A 24,409-nucleotide genomic window follows, 5' to 3' on the forward strand; every position below is an offset into this window, starting at 1 on the left:
TTTGTGTGTGGGCTTCAAAGTGAAGGAACCCAGAAACGGCTTCTATCAGAAAAGGATCTTACACTGGACAAGGCTTTCAGCATGGCAGTATCACACGAAGCAGCCGCAAGGGGCGCTGCAGAGATACAACGGAGACCGCAAGAATATGGCACCAATGAAATGTCATATGGAGCAGGGAAGTGTTATCGCTGTGGCAGAACAACACACGACCAGAAGGATTGTTGGTTCAAGGACCAAGTGTGCAGACAGTGTGGAAAAGCAGGACACATAGCAAGAGTCTGCAGGTCAGGGAAGAGAACGAACAGCAAGAAATCTCCAAAGGAGAAGTACATAAATGTACATAAGGTGATGGACAGTAGTTCAGACGAACAGAAAAGTGATACAGACTCCGGAAGCAAGGAGCTGGGTTGTCTGAAACTACATAAGGTAACCAAAATGGAGGATCACCAGACTATCTGGGTCACACTCAAGATAGACGGAGTCCAAGTGAAAAGGGAATTGGACACAGGATCAGCCCTAACAGTCATAAACCAAAGGGACTACAAGCGGCTATTTTCATATATACCCTTGAAAGCTACAGAGATTGTCTTGAAGACGTACACGGGGCAAAAAGTCTACCCCAAAGGAAAAATAAGGGTGAAAGTGATATACAAAGGCCAGGAAATACCTAAAATGGACCTATATGTATTGCCAGATGGAGAACCACCACTGCTAGGACGTGAATGGATCCGGAAGATACAATTAGATTGGCATTCCATACAGGCACTGAAGGTTGAGGCCAAAAAGGATGACGATGTCACGCCTGGACGACTGTCAAAAATGCTAACTGACGCAAAAGAAGTGTTCCAGGAGGGACTCGGAACACTAAAAGGCATAACAGCAATGATTAAAATAGAGGAAAATGCAAGCCCAAAGTTTCTTAAGGCCAGACCAGTGCCTTATGCGATCCGACCAGCCGTCGAAGCAGAGCTGGAAGGTTTGGAACGTTCAGGAGCACTGTCCAAAGTAGACTGGAGCGAGTGGGCTACACCCATCGTTCCTGTAATGAAGAGGTCATTGAGTAATACGCCTGGGGAACCAGAAAATGTCCTCAACCACTACAGAGAAAACGATTGCAGTCCTACGGACCATATTTGCCAGGAACGGCTTGCCAGAGCAGATTTGCTCTGATAATGGACCACAGTTTGTGTCCGAAGAGTTTCGGAAATTTATGAGAAGGAATGGGGTAAGGCATTACACATCCGCCCCGTATCATCCAGCCACAAATGGATTGGCTGAGAGGTTCGTACAAACCTTTAAAAAGGCGATAAAGGCCATGATAAAGGGCAGCACGGTGGCATAGTGGTTAGCACTGTTGCCTCACAGCACCAGGGGCCCGGGTTCGAATCCGGCCTCGGGTGACTGTCTGTGTGGAGTTTGCACATTCTCCCCGTGTTTGCGTGGGTTTCCTCCGGGTGCTCCGGTTTCCTCCCACAGTCCAAAGATGTGCGGGTTAGGATGATTGGCTATGATAAATTGACCCTTAGTGTTAGGGGGATTAAATACATGGGGTTATTGGGATAGGGTGGGATATGTGTTGGTGTTGGTGTTGCGGGGATCGGGTGGGATATGTGTCGGTGCAGGCTCGATGGGCCGAAATGGCCTCTATCTGCACTGTGGGGTTTCTGTGATGTGCGATGATGAAATTCCACTGCAGCATAAGGTGGACAATTTCCTGTTAGCCTACAGAAATGCGACACATGCAGTTACCAACCAGACCCCGGCCATGATGTTCTTTAACCGAAGGTTGAGATCTCGTCTGGATTTGCTCAGACCAAATGTGCGAAGAAATGTTGAGGATAAACAATTCCAGCACATCAATGAGAAGCTGACAAGGAGCTTCAATGTAGGACAACCAGTCTTGGCCCGTGACTACCGAACAGAGAAATGGCAACCTGGAACGATATGCACAAGGCAGGGGCCATTAATGTACACAATGGATGTCGGGGAGGACATTGTGAGACGCCACGTTGATCAGATCTTAGCGTCACAGGAACGAGTCAACCCCATGTTTCGCGTACCTGGGGATGAACCCGACATACCGGTAGCATCTACCTCAGAAACAGTAGCAGTGGAAACTGATGAAGTAACCGACGAAAGGGGGCCAGAATCGCCTCCGCACCAAGAACAAGAACCTCAGGAAAGGTGCTATCCAGAAAGGATCAGGAAGCCGCCCCAAAGACTGAATCTATAAAAGGACTATTTCTGTTTAATGTGCATGTTAAAGTGTTAATTGTTATTTGAATATTATGGGTACTGCTAATCTAAAAGGGGAGGAATTGTAGTGTATGTACCTTTAAGAGAGAACTACTTTTACAGCTCCTGTGTACTGTAGTACCGGCAGTGACCACCCCTGTATATAAGCCTTGAGCATGCCTCTGTACTGCCAGTCTTGAGACTACCCTACTCCAGTAAACACCTGTTGATTGTTAAGTTACAGCCTCCGTGTAGTTATTGGAAAACATCATACTCTAAGAATCACGGATCCAACAGAATGGTCAAGGAATAGTTATTGATTTAGTCAACAGAGCACTTTGACAATTAAAAGAGCCTGCTGTGTCTCACCACTCAATCTTCAGCTCCTAGTTGAGGAGCTGGAGTCTGAGCTGCAGACATTACAAGACATCAGGGAGGGAGAAAGTTACCTGGACCTTTTGCTCCAGGAGGCAGCCACATCCCTTAGATTAAATACTTTAGAATTGACACGTGGTCAGGGATAGGAGTGTGTGACTGCGAGTGAGGCAGGTACGGGGATCCAGGATGTAGTATTGCAGGAGCCTCTGTCCCTGCACTTGTGCAATAGACTCGAGGTTCTTGCAACCCTTGTGGACAAGTGCGGGGACTGCGGGAAGGACGAGCAAACTGACCACGGCACCGTGGTACAGGAAGCCGTTCAAGTGTGGGGGAGTAAAAAGGAAGGTGGTTGTAGTAGGCGACAGTATAGTTAGGGGGATAGACACTGTTCTCTGCAGCCAGGAGCGTGAGTCCCGAAGGCTATGTTGCCTACCCGATGCCAGGGTAAAGGACATCTCCTCCAGGCTGGAGAAGAACTTGGAGTAGGAGGGGGAGGATCCAGTTGTCATGGTCCACGTAGGCACCAACGACATAGGCAGGACAAAGAAAGAGGTTTTGCTGAGAGATTTTGAGCAGCTAGGGACTAAATTCAAAAGCAGAACCACAAAGGTCATGACCTCTGGATTATTACCGGAGCCACGAGCAAATTGGCATAGGGTCAATAAGATCAGGGAGATGAATGCGTGGCTCAAAGACTGGTGTGGGAGAAGTGGGTTTCGATTCATGGGGCACTGGCACCAGAAGTGGGGAAAGAGAGAGCTGTTCTGTTGGGACGGACTACACCTGAACAATGCTGGGACCAGAGTTCTAGCAAATCGAATAACTAGGGAGGTAGATAGGGCTTTAAACTAAATAAGGGGGTGGGGGGTCAGAGAGGGTCCCGGTGGAGAGAAATCTAGAATGCTAAAGAGAAAAGACAAGGAAGCAGTGCAGGAAAGTGATTGGGGTAAGGATAACTGTTGTGTATGTCCCTTTAAGGGAATAACTGGTCTTAGACTGCAGTACCGGCAGTGACCACCCCTGTATAAAAGGCCCTAGCAGGCTTCTGTAGTTTCAGTTTCAAGCTGCCTCTTGTTCAGTAAAGTACCTGTTAAACTGTTCTCCCGAAGTCCGTGTATTATTGAGGTGCGGACTTTACAGTGGCGACGAGTAAGTTCGAACTCACCTGCAGTGTGGCATCATCTCACGGGGACCTCGCCTGAAAGGACGGTCCTGGAAAGTCGTAGTCTGAGCAACGGGCGTCGACCGAGGGCAACCGCCCAAAGAATCCATCGGTGTTTGGAGAATTACAGGAGAGACTGTGGTTCCAGCGAATCGTGCTGGTAGCAGGTAGCGCGCTGACCCTTCCGGACTGCGGTGGGCTCAAGCTCGATCGAGCGGCTCTACAAATCGGGCCGCACAGCGTCGCCGCGAAAAGAAAACAAGAGAGAGAGGGTGGAGCGCACAGGGCGCGGTCGGTGCTCGAGAACAGGACAGCGGAGAGAAACTAAACGGGGGGGAAGAAAAGCGAGACGCGCCGAAGTTGCGGGTCGCCGCCATTACCCTGTAGAACGCTAGGAGCAGTGTGGCAGTAAGGGGAAGAAGCAAAAGCACGGGAGGCGCCATTTTATCCCGTTGGAGAAGAAGCAAAAGCGCGGGAGGCGCCATTTTATTCCATTGGGGAAGAAGCAAAAGCGCGGGAGGCGCCATTTTAAATCGCCCAAGATGCCGAAAAGTGGCAGTATCACTGCTTTCGACAACGAGGTAGAAGACTGGACCACGTATGTGGAAAGAATTGAAGTGTACTGCAAGGCAAATGAGGTGGCTGATGGAAAGAGGGCGTCGGTATTATTAAATCTGATGGGTGCAAGTACGTACGGCCTATTGCGGAATTTAATTACCCCAGCTAAACCAATGGAGAAAAGTTTTGAGGAGATTGTTCATATCTTGCAGGAACATCTAAGCCCTACACCACTGCTGATAGTAGAAAGATTCAAGTTCCATGAAAGAAACCAGCACAAAGATGAGAGCAATGCTGACTATCTTACGGAACTACGCAAGTTATCGAAGCACTGCCAATTCGGAGCAGGACTGGCAGACACCTTACGGGATAAGTTTGTCTGCGGGCTCCAGAGTGAAGGAACCCAGAAACAACTACTTTCAAAAAAGGACCTGACGCTAGAACAGGCTTTCAGCGTGGCAGTATCCTACAAAGCAGCAGCACAGGGAGCTGCAGAAATACAACACAAACCACAAGAATACAGCGCCAGCGAAATGGCGTATGGAGCCGAAAAGTGCTATCGCTGCGGCAGAACAACCCATGAGCAGAAGGACTGCTGGTTTAAAGACAAAATATGCAGGCAATGCGGGAAAATGGGACATATAACAAGAGTCTGCAGGTCGGGAAAGAAGACCAACACGACAAGAACTACTGAGGAACAGTACAGGAAAGTAAAGAAACTGACAGATAGTAGTTCAGAAGATCAGGAGAGTGATAAGGACTCCGGGAGCAGGCGACTAAGTTGTTTAAAGTTACACAACGTGATCGCAAAAGAAGATCACCGAACCATTTGGGTCACCCTCATGATAGCAGGGTCCCCAGTGAAGATGGAATTGGACACAGGATCAGCCCTAACTGTCATGAATCGACGAGACTATGAGCGGCTATTCTCACACATACCCTTAAAGGACACATCCATTGTATTGAAGGCATACACGGGGCAAAAGGTCTACCCCAGAGGAAAAATAAGAGTGCCAGTTGAATATAACGGAAAGGAAACACAGAAACTATACATGTATATACTACGAGATGGAGGACCACCATTATTGGGACATGAATGCATCCGAAGACTACAATTGGATTGGCATTTCATTCTGGCACTAACTGTGACTGACAAAAAAGATGATGACGTCGCACCTGGACATCTGTCACAAATTCTATCTGACACGGAAGAGGTGTTCCAACAAGGACTTGGGACTCTAAAAGGAGTAAAGGCAACCATAAAGATTGAGGATAACGCAACCCCAAAATTTTTCAAGGCCAGACCGGTGCCATACGCGATACGCCCAGCTGTGGAAGCTGAACTGGGGAGTCTGGAGCGTTCGGGGGTGCTGTCTAAGGTGGACTGGAGTGAGTGGGCCACACCCATCGTTCCTGTAATGAAGAAAGCATTGAGCAGCACGCCTGGGGAGCCAAGGAAGGTTCGCATCTGTGGGGGCTTCAAGTGACTGTGAACCCAGTCCTGCACACAGTACAGTATCCGCTTCCACGGATAGAAGATATTTTCGCCTCACTATCTGGAGGGAAACGTTTTACAAAGATTGACCTGGCTCAAGCGTATCTACAAATGGAGGTGGAAGAAGCATCTAGGAAATACCTCACGATAAACACTCACAAAGGCCTTTACCAGTACAATCGACTGGTATTTGGGGTAGCATCGGCCCCGGCTATGTGGCAGAGGGCAATGGAACAAGTCCTGCAAGGGATCCCGGGGACCCAGTGTTATTTGGACGACATCCTGGTTACGGGCGAAAATGACAATGAACACCTTGCAACCTGGAACAGGTGCTCACGAGATTGCAGGAATATGGGCTACGAGCCAACCGTCCCAAATGTGAGTTCTTCCAGAGACAAATCTCATATTGTGGCCACATGATTGATGAGGAAGGGTTGCATAAGTCGCCGGACAAGATTGAGGCTGTAGTCAAGGCTCCAGCACCAGAAAATGTGTCGCAACTGAGGTCGTTCCTCGGGTTGGTGAACTACTACCATAAGTTCTTGCCGAATTTATCTACAATCCTGCACCCACTGAACGCCCTCCTTCAAACTGGTGTAACATGGAAATGGAGTGATGAGTGTAAGCGTGCCTTTCAGGAATGTAAATGCCAAATCACTTCAAAAGAAGTATTGGCCCACTACAACCCAACACTACCGATTTGGTTGGCATGTGATGCGTCACCTTACGGCATTGGAGCGGTGCTGTCACACCGACGGTTCAGAGAGGCCAATAGCCTTTGCATCGCGCTCGCTAACATCAGCCGAGCGTAACTACGCCCAGATTGACAGGGAGGCCCTCAGCCTGGTGTGGGGGGTGAAGAAGTTCAATCACTATCTGCACGGGCAGAAATTCACCCTACTGACTGATCATCAACCCCTGGTCTCAATTTTTAACCCAAAGAAGGGCGTTCCGGTGATGATGGCGCAACGGCTGCAAAGATGGTCACTTTTTCTAGGGGCACATCAGTATGACATAGAGTACAAAGGTATGAAACAACATGGAAATGCTGATGGGCTGTCGCACCTACCGTTGCCTACGGCGGAAGAAGCACCTGCAGTGGACCCGGTGTGGATATTCCATGCGACCATAGTCGAATATTTGCCTGTTACAAATGCAAGTATTGAGAAGGAAACCCGAAATGACCCGACACTCTCTCGGGTCTATGATTTGACGGTGAAGGGATGGCCAGCATATGGCGACTCACTGTTGCCAGCATTCTCGCCAAGGAGGGAACAGCTGTCAGTGTGCCGGGGAACCTTGATGTGTGGATCCCGAGTGGTAATTCCACCCAAGTTGAGAGATAGAGTACTCAATGAGCTTCACGAGGGTCATCTGGGAGGGGTAAAAATGAAGAGCCTAGCCAGGGCGTTTGTGTGGTGGCCGGGAATCGATAAAGAAATCGAGGATATGACCAAGAGATGCATAGGATGCCAGAAGGTCCAAAACGCCCCACCACAGTCCCCGCTACATCCATGGGAGTGGCCCTCATCTCCATGGCAACGGGTACACATTGATTTCGCTGGTCCATTTATGGACTCAATGTTTCTAATCGCTGTGGACGCCTATTCGAAATGGCCAGAGGTCATTAAAATGTCCTCCACCACCACGGAGAAAGCTATTGCAGTCCTAAGGACCATCTTCGCCAGGAATGGGTTGACAGAACAGATCTGTTCCGACAATGGCCCACAGTTTGTGTCTGAGGATTTCCGGAGGTTCCTGAAGAATAATGGGGTGAAACATTACACATCTGCCCCATATCATCCAGCCATAAATGGATTGGCTGAGAGGTTTGTTCAGACCTTTAAAAAGGCCATAAAGGCAACGTATAATGACGACATACCACTGCAACACAAGGTGGATAACTTCCTGTTTGCTTACCGGAATGCGACACATGCAGTAACCAACCAAACTCCAGCCGTACTGTTTTTCAACCGGAGACTAAGATGTCGCTTGGATTTGCTCAAACCAAACATAAGACGAGATGTTGAGGATAAGCAGTTCCAGCACATAAATGAGAAGCCAACCAGGAGCTTCAAGATAGGGCAACCAGTCTTGGCCCGCGACTACCGAACAGAAAAATGGCAGCCAGGCACGATATGCACACAGCAGGGACCACTAATGTACACAGTGGACGTTGGAGAGAGCATCGTGAGACGCCATGCTGACCAGATTCTAGAGTCACAGGAACAAGCCAAACCTGTACCACAAGCATGTGCACCTGGTAATGAGCCCGAAGTACAGATTGCGTCTACCTCAGAAGCAGGGGTATTGGAAGCTGACGAACCAACCAATGACAATAAGCCAGAATTGACTCCACCGCCAGAACAGGATACTCGAGAAAGGCACTATCCAGTCCGGATCAGGAAGCCTCCTCAAAGACTGAACTTATAAATGACTATTCCAGTTGATGTATATATTACTGAGAAAATTGTAATTGTAATTAGTTATTATTTAGTTGTTAAATGAATGTTATGTACTGTTTATCTAAAAGGGGAGGAATTGTTGTGTATGTCCCTTTAAGGGAATAACTGGTCTTAGACTGCAGTACCGGCAGTGACCACCCCTGTATAAAAGGCCCTAGCAGGCTTCTGTAGTTTCAGTTTCAAGCTCCCTCTTGTTCAGTAAAGTACCTGTTAAACTGTTCTCCCGATGTCCGTGTATTATTGAGGCGCGGACTTTACAATAACCAGATTGTGCCAGGAAGGGACAGAGCGTACAAACAAAAGAGTGCACTAACAAATAGGGACCGGCAAAGAAAAAATGGTAATAAGACAAATAGGGCCAAAATACAAAAAAATGTTAAGATGTCTAAAAATGTTAAAAAGACAAATCTAAAGGCACTGTATCTGAATGCACGAAGCATTCGTAATAAGGTAGAAGAATTAACAGCGCAAATAGATATAAACGGATACGATATAATTGTGACTACCGAGACATGGCTGCAGGGTGACCAAGGCTGGGAGCTAAATATCCAAGGATATTCGATATTTAGGAAGGACAGGGAAAAAGGAAGAGGGGGTGGGGTGGCGTTGCTAGTAAAGGATGAAATCAGAGCAATAGTGAGAAAGGATAATGGCTCAGAAAATCAAGATGTAGAATCAGTCTGGGTGGAGCTAAGAAGCACCAAGGGGCAGAAAACATTGGTGGGAGTTGTCTATAGGCCTCCAAACAGTAGTGGTAATGCAGGGGATGGCATAAAACAGGAAATTAGAGATGCATGTAACAAGGGTACTACAGTAAACATGGGTGACTTTAATCTACATATAGACTGGCCAAAACAAATTAGCAATAATACTGTGGGGGATGAATTCCTGGAGTGTGTACGAGATGTTTTTTTAGACCAGTAAGTTGAGGAGCCAACTAGGGAACAGGCTATCCTAGATTGGGTATTGTGCAATGAGAAGGGGTTAATTAATAATCTTGTTTTGCCGGGTCCTTTAGGGAAGAGTAACCATAACATGATAGAATTCTTAATAAGAAGGAAAGTGAAGAAGTCCAATCCACAAATAGGGTCCTAAATCTAAACAAAGGAAACTATGAAGGTATGAGGAGTGAGTTGGTTAGCAAAATCTCGGGGAGGGTTTAAACTAAAATGGCAGGGGGTTTGGAACCTGAGCAAGGGGACAGAGGAAAGGGAAACAAGGATAAAAGCAAAAGATAGGAGGGAGAAAAACAAAAGTGGCAGTCAGAGAAATCAATGGTTTAAATCAAACATGGCCACAGTAAATAATAATTCTAATAGGTGTAAGAGCATTAAAAAAACAAGCCTGAAGGCTTTGTGTCTAAATGCGAGGAGCATTCGTAATAAGGTGGATGAATTAGCTGCGCAAATAGAGGTAAACGAATATGATTTGATTGAGATTACGGAAACATGGCTCCAGGGTGGCCAAGGCTGGGAACTCAACATCCAGGGGTATTCAATATTCAGGAAAGATAGGCAAAAAGGAAAGGGAGGTGGGGTAGCATTGCTGGTTAAAGAAGGGATTAACACAATTGTAAGGAAGGATATTAGCTCTGATGATGTGGAATCTGTATGGGTAGAACAGAGAAATACCAAGGGGCAGAAAATTTAGTGGGAGTGGTATATAGACCTCCAAACAGTAATGCGGAGGTTGGGGATGGCATTAAAAGGGAAATTAGAGAAGCGTGCAATAAGGGCACAGCAGTCATCATGGGTGACTTTAATCTACATATAAATTGGGCTAACCAAATTAGCAACAATACTGTGGAGGAGGAATTCCTGGAGTGTTTAAGGGATGGTTTCCTGGACCAATATGTCGAGAAACCAACCAGAGATCAGGCCATCTTAGACTGGGTATTATGTAACGAGAAAGGATTAATTAGCAATCTTGTTGTACAAGGCCCCTTGGGTCGGAGCAATCATAATATGATCGAATTCTTCATTAAGATGGAGAATGAAGTAGTCGACTCAGAGACCAGGGTCCTAAATTTAAATAAAGGAAACTACGATGGTCTGAGGCATGAGTTGGGTAGGATTGATTGGGGAATGTCACTCAAAGGGTTGACGGTGGATAGGCAATGGCAAACATTCAAAGACCGCATGGATGAACTACAGAATTTGTTCATCCCAGTTTGGTATAAAAATAAAACAAAAAAGGTGACTCAACCGTGGCTAACAAGGGAAATTAGGGATAGCATAAGATCCAAGGCGAGGATATATAAATTGGCCAGAAAAAGCAGTAAACCTAAGGATTGGGAGCAGTTTAGGATTCAACAAAGGAGGACAAAGGGGTTAATAAAGAAGGGGAATATAGAGTATGAGAGTAAGCTAACAGGGAACATAAAAACTGACTGTAAAGGCTTTTATAGATATGTGAAGAGAAAAAGATTGGTGAAGTCAAGTGTAGGTCCCTTGCAGTCAGAATCAGGGGAATTTATAATGGGGACCAAACAAATGGCAGACCAATTAAATACATATTTTGGTTCTGTCTTCACAAAGGAGGACACAAATAACCTCCCAGAGATGTCGGGGAACATAGGGTCTGATGAAAGGGAGGAACTGAATGAAATCAGTATTTGAAGGGAAATGGTGTTGGGGAAATTGATGGGATTGAAGGCCGATAAATCCCCAGGACCTGATAATCTACATCCCTTGGTACTTAAGGAAGCGGCCCTAGAAATAGTAGATGCTTTGCTGATCATCTTCCAGCATTCGATTGAATCTGGAACAGTACCCATGGATTGGAGGGTAGCTAATGTTACCCCACTATTCAAAAAAGGTGGTAGAGAGAAAACGGGGAATTACAGACCGGTAAGCCTGACATCGGTAGTGGGGAAAATGCTAGAGTCCATTATAAAAGATGTAATAGCAGAGCACTTGGAAAACAGTGACAGGATCGGACAAAGTCAACATGGATTCACAAAAGGTAAATCGTGCTTGACTAATCTACTGGAATTTTTTGAGGATGTCACTGGTAAAATAGATAAGGGAGAACCAGTGGATGTGGTGTATTTGGACTTTCAGAAGGCTTTTGATAAGGTCCCGCATAAGAGATTAGTGTGTAAGGTTAAGGCACATGGGATTGGGGGCAAGGTATTGACTTGGATAGAGACCTGGTTGGCAGACAGAAAGCAAAGAGTTGGAATAAACGGGTCTTTTTCCGAGTGGCAAGCAGTGACTAGTGTGGTACCGCAGGGATCGGTCCTTGGGCCCCAGCTATTCACAATATATATTAATGATTTAGACAAGGGAACTAGATGTAATATCTCCAAGTTTGCAGACGACACAAAGCTGGGTGGGCATGTGTGCTGTGAGGAGGATGCCGAGAAACTCCAGGATGATTTGGACAGGTTGGGTGATTGGGCAAAAGCATGGCAGATGCAATATAACGTGGATAAATGCGAGGTTATCCACTTTGGTGGCAAAAACAGGAAGGCAGATTATTATCTGAATGGCAATAGATTGGGAGAAGGGGAAGTGCAACGAGACCTGGGTGTCCTTGTGCACCAGTCGCTGAAGGTAAGCATGCAGGTGCAGCAGGCGGTTAAGAAGGCAATTGGCATGTTGGCCTTCGTAGCGAGAGGGTTTGAGTACAGGAACAAGGATGTCTTGCTGCAGTTGTACAGGGCCTTGGTGAGACCACATCTTGAGTATTGTGTGCAGTTTTGGTCGCCTTATCTGAGGAAGGATGTTCTTGCCATGGAGAGAGTGCAGCGAAGATTCACCAGGCTGATACCTGGGACGGCAGGAATGACGTATGAGGAGAGATTGGGTCGATTGGGCTTGTACTCACTGGAGTTTAGAAGAATGAGAGGGGATCTCATTGAAACTTATAAAATTCTGACAGGACTGGACAGACTAGATGCTAGAAGAATGTTCCCGTTGGTCGGGGAGTCCAGAACCAGGGGTCACAGTCTAAGGATAAGGGGTAGGCCATTTAGGACAGAAATGAGGAGGAATTTCTTCACCCAGAGAGTGGTGAACCTGTGGAATTCTCTACCACAGAAGGCAGTAGAGGCCAATACATTAAATATATTCAAGAAGGAGTTGGATATATTTCTTAAGGCTAAAGGGATCAAGGGGTATGGGGTGAAAGCAGGGACCGGGTACTGAATTTGGATGATCAGCCATGATCGCATTGAATGGCGGAGCAGGCTCGAGGGGCCAAATGGCCTTCTTCTTCTCCTATCTTCTATGTTTCTTCTATGTTTCTATGATAGATTGGGGAGCTTCATTAAAAGGCATAACGGTGGATAGGCAATGGCTAACATTTAAGGAATTAATGCATGAATTGCAACAATTATACATTCCTTTCTGGTGCAAAAACACAAAAGGAAAAGTGGCCCAACCATGGCTAACAAAAGAAACTAAGGATAGTATTAGATCCAAAAAGAAGTCATATAAAGTTGCCGTAAAAAGTAGCAAGCCTGAAGATTGGGAGCAGTTTAGAGTTCTGCCAAAAAGGACCAAGAGATTGATTAAGAGGGGAAAATTGAGTATGAGAGTAAACTTGCAAGGAACATAAAAGCGGATTGTAAAAGTTTCTACAAGTATGGAAAAAGAAAAAGATTAGTGAAGAGAAATGTAGGTCCCTTACAGTCAGAAACAGGGGAATTTGTAATGGGGAACAAGGAAATGACTGAGCAATTAAACAAATACTTTGGTTTTGTCTTCACGGAAGAGGACACAAATAACTTCCCAGAAATGCTAGGGTACCAAGGGTCTTGTGATAAGGAGGAATTAAAGGAAATTAGTATTAGTAAAAAAATAGTGCTGGAGAAATGAATGGGACTGAAAGCCGATAAATCCCCAGGGCCTGATAATCTGCATCACAGAGGTAGCCATGGAAATAGTGGATGCATTTGTTGTCATCTTCCAAAACTCTATAGATTATGGAATAGTTCCTGCAGATTGGAGGGTGGCAAATGTAACCCCACTATTTAAAAAAGGAGAGAGAGAAAAAACAAGGAACTACAGACCGGTTAGCCTAACATCAGTAGTAGGGAAAATGCTAGAGTCTATTATAAAGGATGTGATAACAGGACACTTAGAAAATATCAACGGGATTGGACAAAGTCAACATGGATTTATGAAAGGGAAATCGTGTTTGACAAACCTACTGGAGTTTTTTGAGGATGTAACTGGTAGACTAGATAAGGGAGAATCAGTGGATGTGGTGTATTTGGATTTTCAGAAGGCCTTTGATAAAGTCCCACATAAGAGGTTAGTGTGCAAAATTAAAGCACATGGGATTGGTGTAATATACTGGCATGGATTGAAAATTGGTTAACAGACAGGAAACAGAGAGTAGGAATAAATGGGTCTTTTTCGGGGTGGCAGGCGGTGACTGGTGGGGTACCGCAGGGATCAGTGCTTGGGCCCCAGCTATTCACAATATATATCAATGATTTGGATGAGGGAACCAAATGTAATATTTCCAAGTTTGCTGACGACACGAAACTAGGTGGGATTGTGAGTTGTGAGGAGGATGCAAAGAGGCTTCATGGTGATTTAGACAAGTTGAGTGAGTGGGCAAATACATGGCAGGTGCAGTATAACGTGGATAAATGTGAAGCTATCCACTTCGGTAGGAAAAATAGAAAGGCAGAGTATTATTTAAATGGTGATAGATTGGGAAATGTTGATGTACAAAGGGACCTGGGTGTCCTTGCACATCAGTCACTGAAAGCAAACATGCAGGTGCGGCAAGCAGTTTGGAAGGCAAATGGTATGTTGGCCTTCATTGCAAGAGGATTTGAGTACAGGAGCAAGGACGTCTTACTACAGTTATATAGGGCCTTGGTGAGACCACACCTGGAATACTGTGTGCAGTTTTGGTCTCCTTACCTAAGAAAGGATATACTTGCCATAGAGGGGGTGCAGCGAAGGTTCACCAGGCTGATTCCTGGGATTGTAGGACTGTCGTATGAGGAGAGATTGGGTCAACTAGGCCTGTCTTCACTAGAGTTTAGAAGAATGAGAGGGATTCTCATTGAAACTTAAAAAATTCTGACAGGGCTAGACAGACTGGATACAGGGAGGATGTTTCCCCTGGCAGAGGGGGTCTAGAATGTGGGGTCACAGTCTCAGGATATGGGATAGGGTATTTAGGACTGAGATGAGAAATTTCTTCACTCAGAGGGTGGTGAACCTGTGGAATTCTCTACCACAGAAGGCTGTGGAGGCCAAGTCACTGAATATATTTAAGAAGGAGATAGATTTCTAGACACAAAAGGCATCAAGGGGTATGGAGAGAGAGCGGGAATATGGTATTGAGATAGAGGATCAGCCATGATCATATTGAATGGTGGAACAGGCTCGAAGGGCTGAATGGCCTACTCCTGCTCCTATTTTTCTATGTTTCTAATCACCATTCCTGACCATGGCGCCATTTTTGCTATCTATTTTCTCCATTTTTTATATGTCAAACGATTTTTGGTCAGTCCCACTGCACCCTGATTGTCAGTATAAATTTGCCTTTACATTTAAGGAACAACAGTATATTTGGACTTGCCTACCCCATGGTTTCCACAATTCCCCATCAATATTCCACCAAAAGTCCTGTTGGGATTTAGCCAAACCCGAGCCCTGATCCAATATGTGGATGACCTACTTCTCCATACCCCAGGCATGGATACACACTTACAGTTACTAGATGAATTTCTGAAACTGTTAAAAGACCAAGGGCTGAAGGTCAACCCAAAGAAGGCTCAATTAGCCTTACCGATGGTATCCTTCCTGGGTATTACAATGGGGGAGGACTGACAAAGTCCGGATTAGCGCAAAGTTCAGACTATACAGCGACTTCCTATGCCAGCTCGGTTACAGCCCTTTACTCCTTTTTAGGGTAGTGGGCTACTGTCATGATTTTATACTGGAATTTATGACTGTAAGGGCCTCTCTTTATGCCCTGCTCTAGAAGGATGCCTTTGGGACTGGACTCCTGTCTGTATTGAAGCGATGGAGAAACTAAAAACAGCATTGCTTTCAGCCCCAGTCCTTCAGGCACCCTGATCCTGAGAAACCCTTTTATCTCGAAGTAGCTGCTACCGATTTTGGGTTGTCAGCTGTACTAGTACAGCACCCTCAGATACCAGTGGGGATAGTTCAGACTCAGATACCAGTGGGGATAGTTCAGACTCAGATACCAGTGGATCAATAGTTCAGACTCAGATAACAGTGGGTCAATAGTTCAGACTCAGATACCGGTGGGTCAATAGTTCAGACTCAGATACCAGTGGGTCAATAGTTCAGACTCAGATACCGGTGGGTCAATAGTTCAGACACAGATACCAGTGGATCAATAGTTCAGACTCAGATACCAGTGGGTCAATAGTTCAGACTCAGATACCGGTGGGTCAATAGTTCAGACACAGATACCAGTGGATCAATAGTTCAGACTCAGATACCAGTGGATCAATAGTTCAGACTCAGATACCAGTGGGTCAATAGTTCAGACTCAGATACCAGTGGGTCAATAGTTCAGACTCAGATACCAGTGGGTCAATAGTTCAGACTCAGATACCGGTGGGTCAATAGTTCAGACTCAGATACCAGTGGGTCAATAGTTCAGACTCAGATACCGGTGGGTCAATAGTTCAGACTCAGATACCAGTGGGTCAATAGTTCAGACTCAGATACCAGTGGGTCAATAGTTCAGACTCAGATACCTGTGGGGATAGTTCAGACTCAGATACCTGTGGGGATAGCTCAGGCTCAGATACCAGTGGGTCAATAGTTCAGACTCAGATACCAGTGGGTCAATAGTTCAGACTCAGATACCAGTGGGTCAATAGTTCATACTCAGATACCTGTGGGGATAGTTCAGACTCAGATACCTGTGGGGATAGCTCAGGCTCAGATACCAGTGGGTCAATAGTTCAGACTCAGATACCAGTGGGTCAATAGTTCAGACTCAGATACCGGTGGGTCAATAGTTCAGACTCAGATACCAGTGGGTCAATAGTTCAGACTCAGATACCGGTGGGTCAATAGTTCAGACACAGATACCAGTGGATCAATAGTTCAGACTCAGATACCAGTGGGTCAATAGTTCAGACTCAGATACCGGTGGGTCAATAGTTCAGACACAGATACCAGTGGATCAATAGTTCAGACTCAGATACCAGTGGATCAATAGTTCAGACTCAGATACCAGTGGGTCAATAGTTCAGACTCAGATACCAGTGGGTCAATAGTTCAGACTCAGATACCAGTGGGTCAATAGTTCAGACTCAGATACCGGTGGGTCAATAGTTCAGACTCAGATACCAGTGGGTCAATAGTTCAGACTCAGATACCGGTGGGTCAATAGTTCAGACTCAGATACCAGTGGGTCAATAGTTCAGACTCAGATACCAGTGGGTCAATAGTTCAGACTCAGATACCTGTGGGGATAGTTCAGACTCAGATACCTGTGGGGATAGCTCAGGCTCAGATACCAGTGGGTCAATAGTTCAGACTCAGATACCAGTGGGTCAATAGTTCAGACTCAGATACCGGTGGGTCAATAGTTCAGACTCAGATACCAGTGGGTCAATAGTTCAGACTCAGATACCGGTGGGTCAATAGTTCAGACTCAGATACCAGTGGGTCAATAGTTCAGACTCAGATACCGGTGGGTCAATAGTTCAAGCTCAGATACCAGTGGGTCAATAGTTCAGACTCAGATACCGGTGGGTCAATAGTTCAGACTCAGATACCAGTGGGTCAATAGTTCAGACTCAGATACCTGTGGGGATAGTTCAGACTCAGATACCTGTGGGGATAGCTCAGGCTCAGATACCAGTGGGTCAATAGTTCAGACTCAGATAACAGTGGGTCAATAGTTCAGACTCAGATATCAGTGGGGATAGTTCAGACTCAGATACCAGTGGGTCAATAGTTCAGACTCAGATACCTGTGGGGATAGTTGAGACTCAGATACCAGTGGGGATAGTTCAGACTCAGATAGCGTATGTGCCCTGGGTGCTGACCCCAGTTGAGGGGAACTATTCGGACTGCGAGAAATATAGAATCATAGAATAGTGCAGCACAGAAGGAGGCTGTTCGGCCCATTGAGTCTGCACCGGGAAACATTTATTGGCCACATTGTGGGCAACATTTCACATACTTGGTTGGGATGGCTTGACTCTGCCGTCTTACCACACATATCCCAACCGAGCTATTGTTGGATGGCCGACTGAAGAATGGGTCTCTCTCTAACATCCGCTTGGCACGGTGGATGACCTTCTACAGAGCAGAGATATTACTGTTAAACATACTCAATCACCCCCTTTTCTCGCCAATAGCCTCTTGCAACAGGGCGATCCTCATTATGGCCAGATAATTAACTCAGCTGAAACATTGGGACCCATTAAGGCAGAGGTGGTTCCAAACTCCACCCTTATCTTTGTTGATGGTTCCAGCAGGTAGTGGAGGGTCAGTGAGTTACAGGATGTGGCATTTATGCACCAGCATCTCACAGGGAGATTTCTTTAAAAGTCCCGTCTTTGCTGTCAGCACAGGCTGCTGAACTAGACTTCCTGTCTCACCTTACCGAATACCACCTTCCCTCACCGTACCTACAGATCAGGGGAAATCGGGGGCTTATCTCAGCTGGTGGAAAGCCCCTTCCTTCGGCTCCTATGTTAAAATATATTTTCCACATAGCATCATCCCATCTTGGAACTGTAGCAGTTCACAAGGTTAAGGCGCATACGAAAACCGAACCACAGTGGGAGGGAAACTCAGGCTGATGATCTCGTCAAAAAACCAGGGCTGAGACTGGTCAGTATTGGGACCCTCAAACCTGCATCCCTCCTGTCAGTACGATCAATAGCCCGCCTACACCTGCACCATTAGATCTTAAACAAACTCAGTCAGATGACGCAGTGATTCGGCAGACCTTACAGGCCTTAGAAGCCACATAGGCACTCCTAAGGCCTATGAGAAGGATGCCTGCACCCTGAATATGAGGAATGGTCTGTTATTCTATGAGGACAAATGGGTTGTCCACTTTTCACTTCGGGGTCAGTTTTTGTATCAATTACACGACGCGCTTACTGCTTTTCATCCAAGACGCTACTTTAAATTGGCTACAGGAAGTGACCTGGTGACCCGGGTGTAAAATGGATGTGAACCGTTACTGACAGAATTGCCTTATTTACTTCCAACAGAACCAAGACCCAAATATTAAGAAAGCTTTCCTTCGCCACACCTGTCCATCTCCAAGCCATGGATGAATCTGCAGATTGATTACATAGGACCCTCTCCGCCCTCCATAAGGGGTAACAAGTATGTACTCGTAACTGTGAATACTTTTTCCAAATGGATAGAGGCCTTCCCAATTAAGAATGCTACTGCCCAAGCTACAGCCAAACTTCTGATTCAGCATGTGTTCATAAGGTGGGGCCTCCCTCCATCTATTGATTCTGATCAAGGTTCCCACTTTACCAGGAAGGTAATGCAGCATGCGATGCACCTTCTCGGAATTCAGAACCATATTCATATCTTCCATCCCCCTACCTCATCTGGCTCAGTCAAGCGTATGAATCGAACCCTTAAAACAATCTTAAAAAACTGACCACTCTAAGACCTAGGATCAACTATTGTCCATAGTCTTTATGACTATCAGATCACCTTCTTCATGGACTACCAGACTTTCCCCTCATGATCTTATGACTGGCCACCAAAGGCAGATTCCTGAACATCTTATTTACATGAATATGTTGGAACTGCAACTTCAGGCTTTGACTCAGGAGACGTATGTCACAAAGTTGGTTGATCAGCTGTCTCAGATGCATCTGTTCGCTGTGACCAACACTGCATCTCTAAGCAGGCCAATAAAATGTATTTTGACTCCAAAGTTCGCCCCGTTGAATGGAATGTTGACCAATAAGTCATGGTTTATGTGTACGATGCTACTGGTCCTTTTGCACCAAACTTTAGAGGGCCGTATTCCATCATTAACGAGGCTAGCTCTTTGGTGTATAAGGTCTCTATCAAGCTAAAGGTGGACAAGTGGCTACATGTTAACCAGCTTAAAGCATATCCCTACAGCACAGGACCACCTGTAGCTTCCCCACCGATTTTCACTTGCATTGATGTTGAGCTGAGAGAGCAGCCCACACTATAGGACAACGATGACCCTTCACTGCCACCATCCCCTAACTGATGGTTGCACCGAGTGAGACGTCAGCCGCCTTGTCCAGCGTGCTCATACCCAGAGAGGTCCCGCTATTGTCACCGTTCTGTCACCCCAGCCCTTCAACGAAGGAACAATCGTGTTAAGCGTTAACTGAGTCTAACTCGTGGCAAGGGGAGTGGTGATATAGTTCGAAACATGGGAAACTGTGTGTAAATATACATCCTAATTACATTTTTATTTAAAAATTGTGTATAATGTCAGGCAACATCCATGGATTAGGATTATGTCAATGTTGTTTGTGGTGATCCAATTTATTAAGATTGTTATCGTGATAATTTTAATCTGTGTTGTGTATTGAATACTTAGACAATATGTTAAGGACTTACATGCTTTGCGTCATTAAAAATTGTTATGCGATTTTGGGCATTAGTTGCTTTTTTTACTTGTATGGGGCATTTGCTCAGAGCTAACGATTATGAAAGTGGATATTGGACTTCATCTATATCCACTTGAGGAGGGACTGTAGGGGCCTGCAACTAATTAAACCAGTCACAGGTTACTTCAATTATTAAATCAGTAAGGAGGTTATTTGACAATAATTGCGTACAGAATGGGGAACGGAGTCAATAGATTAATGGCTGTGGTGGAACAAACATCAGGCAGATAGCTCAACTTGAGCAGACTGGACAGGACAATTGTCCAGCAAGTTTTAGCCTATCCCCTTTGAACTAGGGCCCATGCTGTACACGTGAACAGACTTTTGGCCCATCCATTTCTGACTAAGATGCATGGTACACCTTTGAAAGGGAGACAGAGTATAAAGATCAGGGAGAGTCCAGGAAAGAGAAGGAGGAAACGACACCTCGAGTACCTCCCAAGACTAAGGGGCCTGATCACCCGAAGAGTGTGAGCTCCACTCTGCAGACAAACGTCGTATACATGCTTTTCTGGTAAATTATCAATAATGTTCTCGAATAAAGTCAGTTTTATAATAATCTCACTTCTCTATGACTTATTACGAACCATCGGGTCGAGTCAAAGATAATTTCAGGGCCATTCACTTTGAGATCCTACAAGACCAAGCCCTCAAAATGGACCGGGCCTACCATCGGCACTGGCACACTCAGCTAGCTAGGCCAAACAGCCTGTTGTAATTTCTGTTTAATTCACCAGGTATTATTTCTGTGCTGCTGGTATAAAATTGATAATTATTCACTTGGAACATTAACAGGGAATTAGCAGAGGTAACTCGCTCACAAAATCCAAATCGGGCATGAGATGTTTTAAATATTTAAAAACAAAGTGCTGCAACTTAAGTTAAAGCCACATTTTTGATATTCGAACAAAGGAAGTACAACTCCATGTTGTAACTCGTCTCCCTCAGTGGTAGTCGGACAAGTATTATTACCTTATGGCAATTTTAAAGGCTTTTTTCATGAAACGGTTCTCCTTTTGCAATAGCTTTAAAACCCATTTCACAATGTATCACTGTGTGTGGTTATTGGCAAACTAGCTGACGAGTGAAGCATTTGTATTGCAAAACTTTTTAGCCAACACAATGGTTTGATACAGGGTGTAAAATGGTAATGTTTCTACATTTTCATCACAGTTATAATCTTGGAAAACAAAATATTAATATATAAGAGAGACTGTCTTTAGTAAAACTGATATTTTATCTTTTTAATCAGCATGGCAGTGTCATGCAACAACAGTTTGCATTTATGTAACACCTTTATAACGTAGTAAAACATCCCAGGCGCTTCACAGGAACGCTATCAAACAGAATTTGACACCGAGCCACATAAGGAGCTATTCGAACAGGTGACCAAAAGCTTGGTCAAAGAGGTAGGTTTAAAGAGCATCTTAAAGGAGGAGAGAGAGGTAGAGAGGAAGAGAGGTTTAGGGAGGGTATTCCAGAGCTTAGGGCCTAGGCAGCTGAAGCCACAGCCGCCGATGGTGGAACGATTAAAATCGGGGGTGCTCAAGAGGCTAGAATTGGAGGAGTGCAGAGATCTCGGAGGGTTGTAGGACTGGAGTTGGTTAGAGAGATAGGGAGGGATGAGGCCATGGAAGGATTTAAAAACAAGGGTGAGAATTTTAAAATCGAGGTGTTGCTGGACTGGGAGCCAATGTAGCTCAGCGAGCACAGGGGTGATGGGTGAACGGGACTTGGTGAGAACTAGGATATGAGCAGCAGAGTTTTGGATGAGCTTAAGTTTACGGAGGGTGAAAGATGGGAGGCCGGCCAGGAGAAGAATCGTGTATGGAGGTAATAAAGGCATAGACAAACTTGACTGTCACATTGATATGTAAAAGTGTTAAACAAACAATCTTGCAGATTTTAAGGAATGTACAGCTTCATTTGTTATTTTTCATGACGCTGTACATAAAAGGTGGAGAAAAGCTCATGTTATCGCATTATAAAAACGGGGCAACGTTTTAAAACTGGATTTTGAAACAATCGTTGCCAGCTCATTGAGCATGCTTTTATTTTTCCTTTACTTGCCAGTCAGCTAATCAGCCTGTATAACCGAAAGCACATTGTTACATGGAGATTGGTGGAGCAAGAAAAAGAGAAGGAAAAGACTTATTTACCATTCTGAAGTAGTCGGCCAAATGATTCGGGGGCCACTGAAGCACATCGTTGCGATTGGGAAGGTTTCTGAAAGCCATTTCTTCGTTACCAAGTCTGCGTTTATTTTTCACTTGATTTCATATTGTAACGTACAGCTGAAAAGAATAACGGGTCTTTTCTCTTCCTGTCGCACACCACAACCTCCACAGTATCTAGAGAGGAAGTGCGTAGGACGCTGATCGATGAATAAAACAAATAAGGTACTTTTATACGGTAAATGGTGGGTTTGCTCTTTAAAGTAATGAAATGTAGGCTGGAAAGTGAGTGCTAACTGTGAATCTTGCTGTGAAACTGTACTCTAACCTCCTTCTGTATGTTATTTTGAGAAAATCTGCACTCGACTAATTTCCTTTGTTACTTCCTCTCCTTATTCTACAGAAATCATGAGGAAGTTTAGCAGAAACCCACCCTTCTTCCATTATAATATCAAAATACAGTACAAACAAGGCCCTCGCTTAAATAAGCTGAATAATCCAGCTCTGTTATTTGAAGTTCTGAGCCCAAGAAACTTAGCTAAACTACATGTGGTAAGTGTATATTCTGCCCAGTAGAGCAGAACACAAAAAAGATCAACTCTACTGAGATCAAATCCTAGTCAAAGTTTGTTTTTTAAAAAAATATATGATCTTGATTGAATCTCGTGCCACCACACACTGTAAAGGATAATGGATGGTTAGGAGTTAATTTCAACCTGGAGTTTAATGTCAGGTACAGTAGTGTAGTGATTATGTTGCCGAACTAGTCATCCACAGGCCTGGAACAGTAATCCAGAGAACGAGAGGTCAAATCACATCATTTGAATTCACTTTTAAAAATTTGTAAATAAAAAGCTGGTATCAGTGAAAGCTGGTATCAGTGAAAGTGACCGTGAAGCTGTTGGAATGTCATAAAAACCCAACTGATTCACTAATGTCCTTTCGGGAAGGGAAGTGAGTGTGCTTACCCAGTTTGGCCTATATGTGACTCCAGTCCCACATACAACTCTACCAAGCCACGCAGTTGTATCAAACTGCTCAGGTTCAAGAAGAAGGCCCACCACCAGCTTCTCAGGGCAACTAGGAATGGTCAATAAATGCTGACCTTGCCTGTTGGAACATGGGACGTGTTGAAACATGGAGAAGGAATAGGCAGGGAGCTTGATGGGCTATTAAGGTTAGCTTAGCATATAGTATAGGGAGCAAACACTACAAGATCGTGTTATTAACAAATATTTCTTTATATATTCACATAGGTAATTGCAATAAACTTGTGAGCTAAATGAACGAACTTAGCAGAGAGCTTGCTGGGAAATTAGAAGTTAGCTTAGCATACAAAATAAAATCAGACAACAGACGTTAAGGTATTAACTTGGTAGAAAGATGGTGAGAAAACTAACAGCTAGTTTACCATAGTGAATAGGTAACATCATTGCAGGATAGTGTGTGTGTGCCTCATTAATTGAATAAAGCCTTGTCCTGGACCCTGAACACCTGCCAGATGAAGGCTTTTTGGCTGTAAAAGTTTACAAGGCAAAGGAGTTATTAAATGCAGCTGCTTTTCACACAGAAAAGCAGACAGTTAACGTTCTGAGGACAGGCGGGATAAAGAAGCCACGTGGCATGGAGCATGAGCTTTGATTCAAAATGGACATGATGGTAAGGTTACTAAAGGGGGGTGTCATGTTACGTCAGGTGACAGGAGGAATCCAATCAAGGGAGAAGAGGCAGATTCAAGTTGGATTCAGAGAGGATCAAGGTGGCGTCCGTGGCAGTCGCAGGGTAAGCGCTCTCCCTGAGTCAGTCGGCCCACTCCTGCTACAGACGCTGTGCATCGGCGCTGATGAGTTCGGCGAGTCGGCGGGGAGGCAGCAGAAGCAGCAATGGAGGCCACGACGACCCGCTGTAGCACAGCGGCCGGCAGCTCCTCGGCGGGAGGCTCGGAGGTCGAACCGGTAGGAGGGGAGGCGGCCAGCGGACCGGGGGGGGAAAAGCAGGCCCTGGAAGGTCGGACACCGCGGGAGGCTCGGAGGTCAGACCGGGTGGAAGGAGAGCCAGGGAGAAGCAGGCCCCAGGATGTCGGTACCACGGCGGCTGAAGATTGTCGGGCAGGAGTGCAGGAAAGGCGGAGCGAGGCGAGAGCGGACCCTATTGTGATGGCGCCGATGAAGATGGCTGCCGTCCTTGCGGGCTCCATGCGTACCAGGCAGCTAAGTGTCCTTTGCTGCTTGGTGCGCTCGGCTCGTTAAGAAAAAAGCATTTCACTGACTGGATTTCACTTGTTGTATTTGGTTATGTGACAAATAAAATTGAAAAAAAAAAGTTTAGTAAGGGGACAAG

At 45.4% G+C, this 24,409-nt stretch overlaps 1 protein-coding gene across 1 annotated transcript in view; it reads right to left on the reverse strand.

Annotated features, from left to right (window-relative positions):
- The window catches only part of lcp2a (lymphocyte cytosolic protein 2a), a 316,451-nt gene extending 294,041 nt beyond the window's left edge, over positions 1-22,410 (reverse strand). The window contains exon 1 of the mRNA XM_085996162.1: positions 22,055-22,410. Within this exon, the coding sequence (XP_085852288.1) occupies positions 22,055-22,132 (78 nt within the window). The 5' untranslated portion in view covers positions 22,133-22,410. The remainder of the gene's footprint in view (positions 1-22,054) is intronic.
- Between the last annotated feature and the right edge of the window lie 1,999 nt (positions 22,411-24,409).

This window comes from Somniosus microcephalus, chromosome 8 (assembly GCF_052327205.1).
Source record: "Somniosus microcephalus isolate GS21.2 chromosome 8, FLI_Smic_1.0, whole genome shotgun sequence".
NCBI classification, from domain to species: Eukaryota; Metazoa; Chordata; class Chondrichthyes; order Squaliformes; family Somniosidae; genus Somniosus; species Somniosus microcephalus.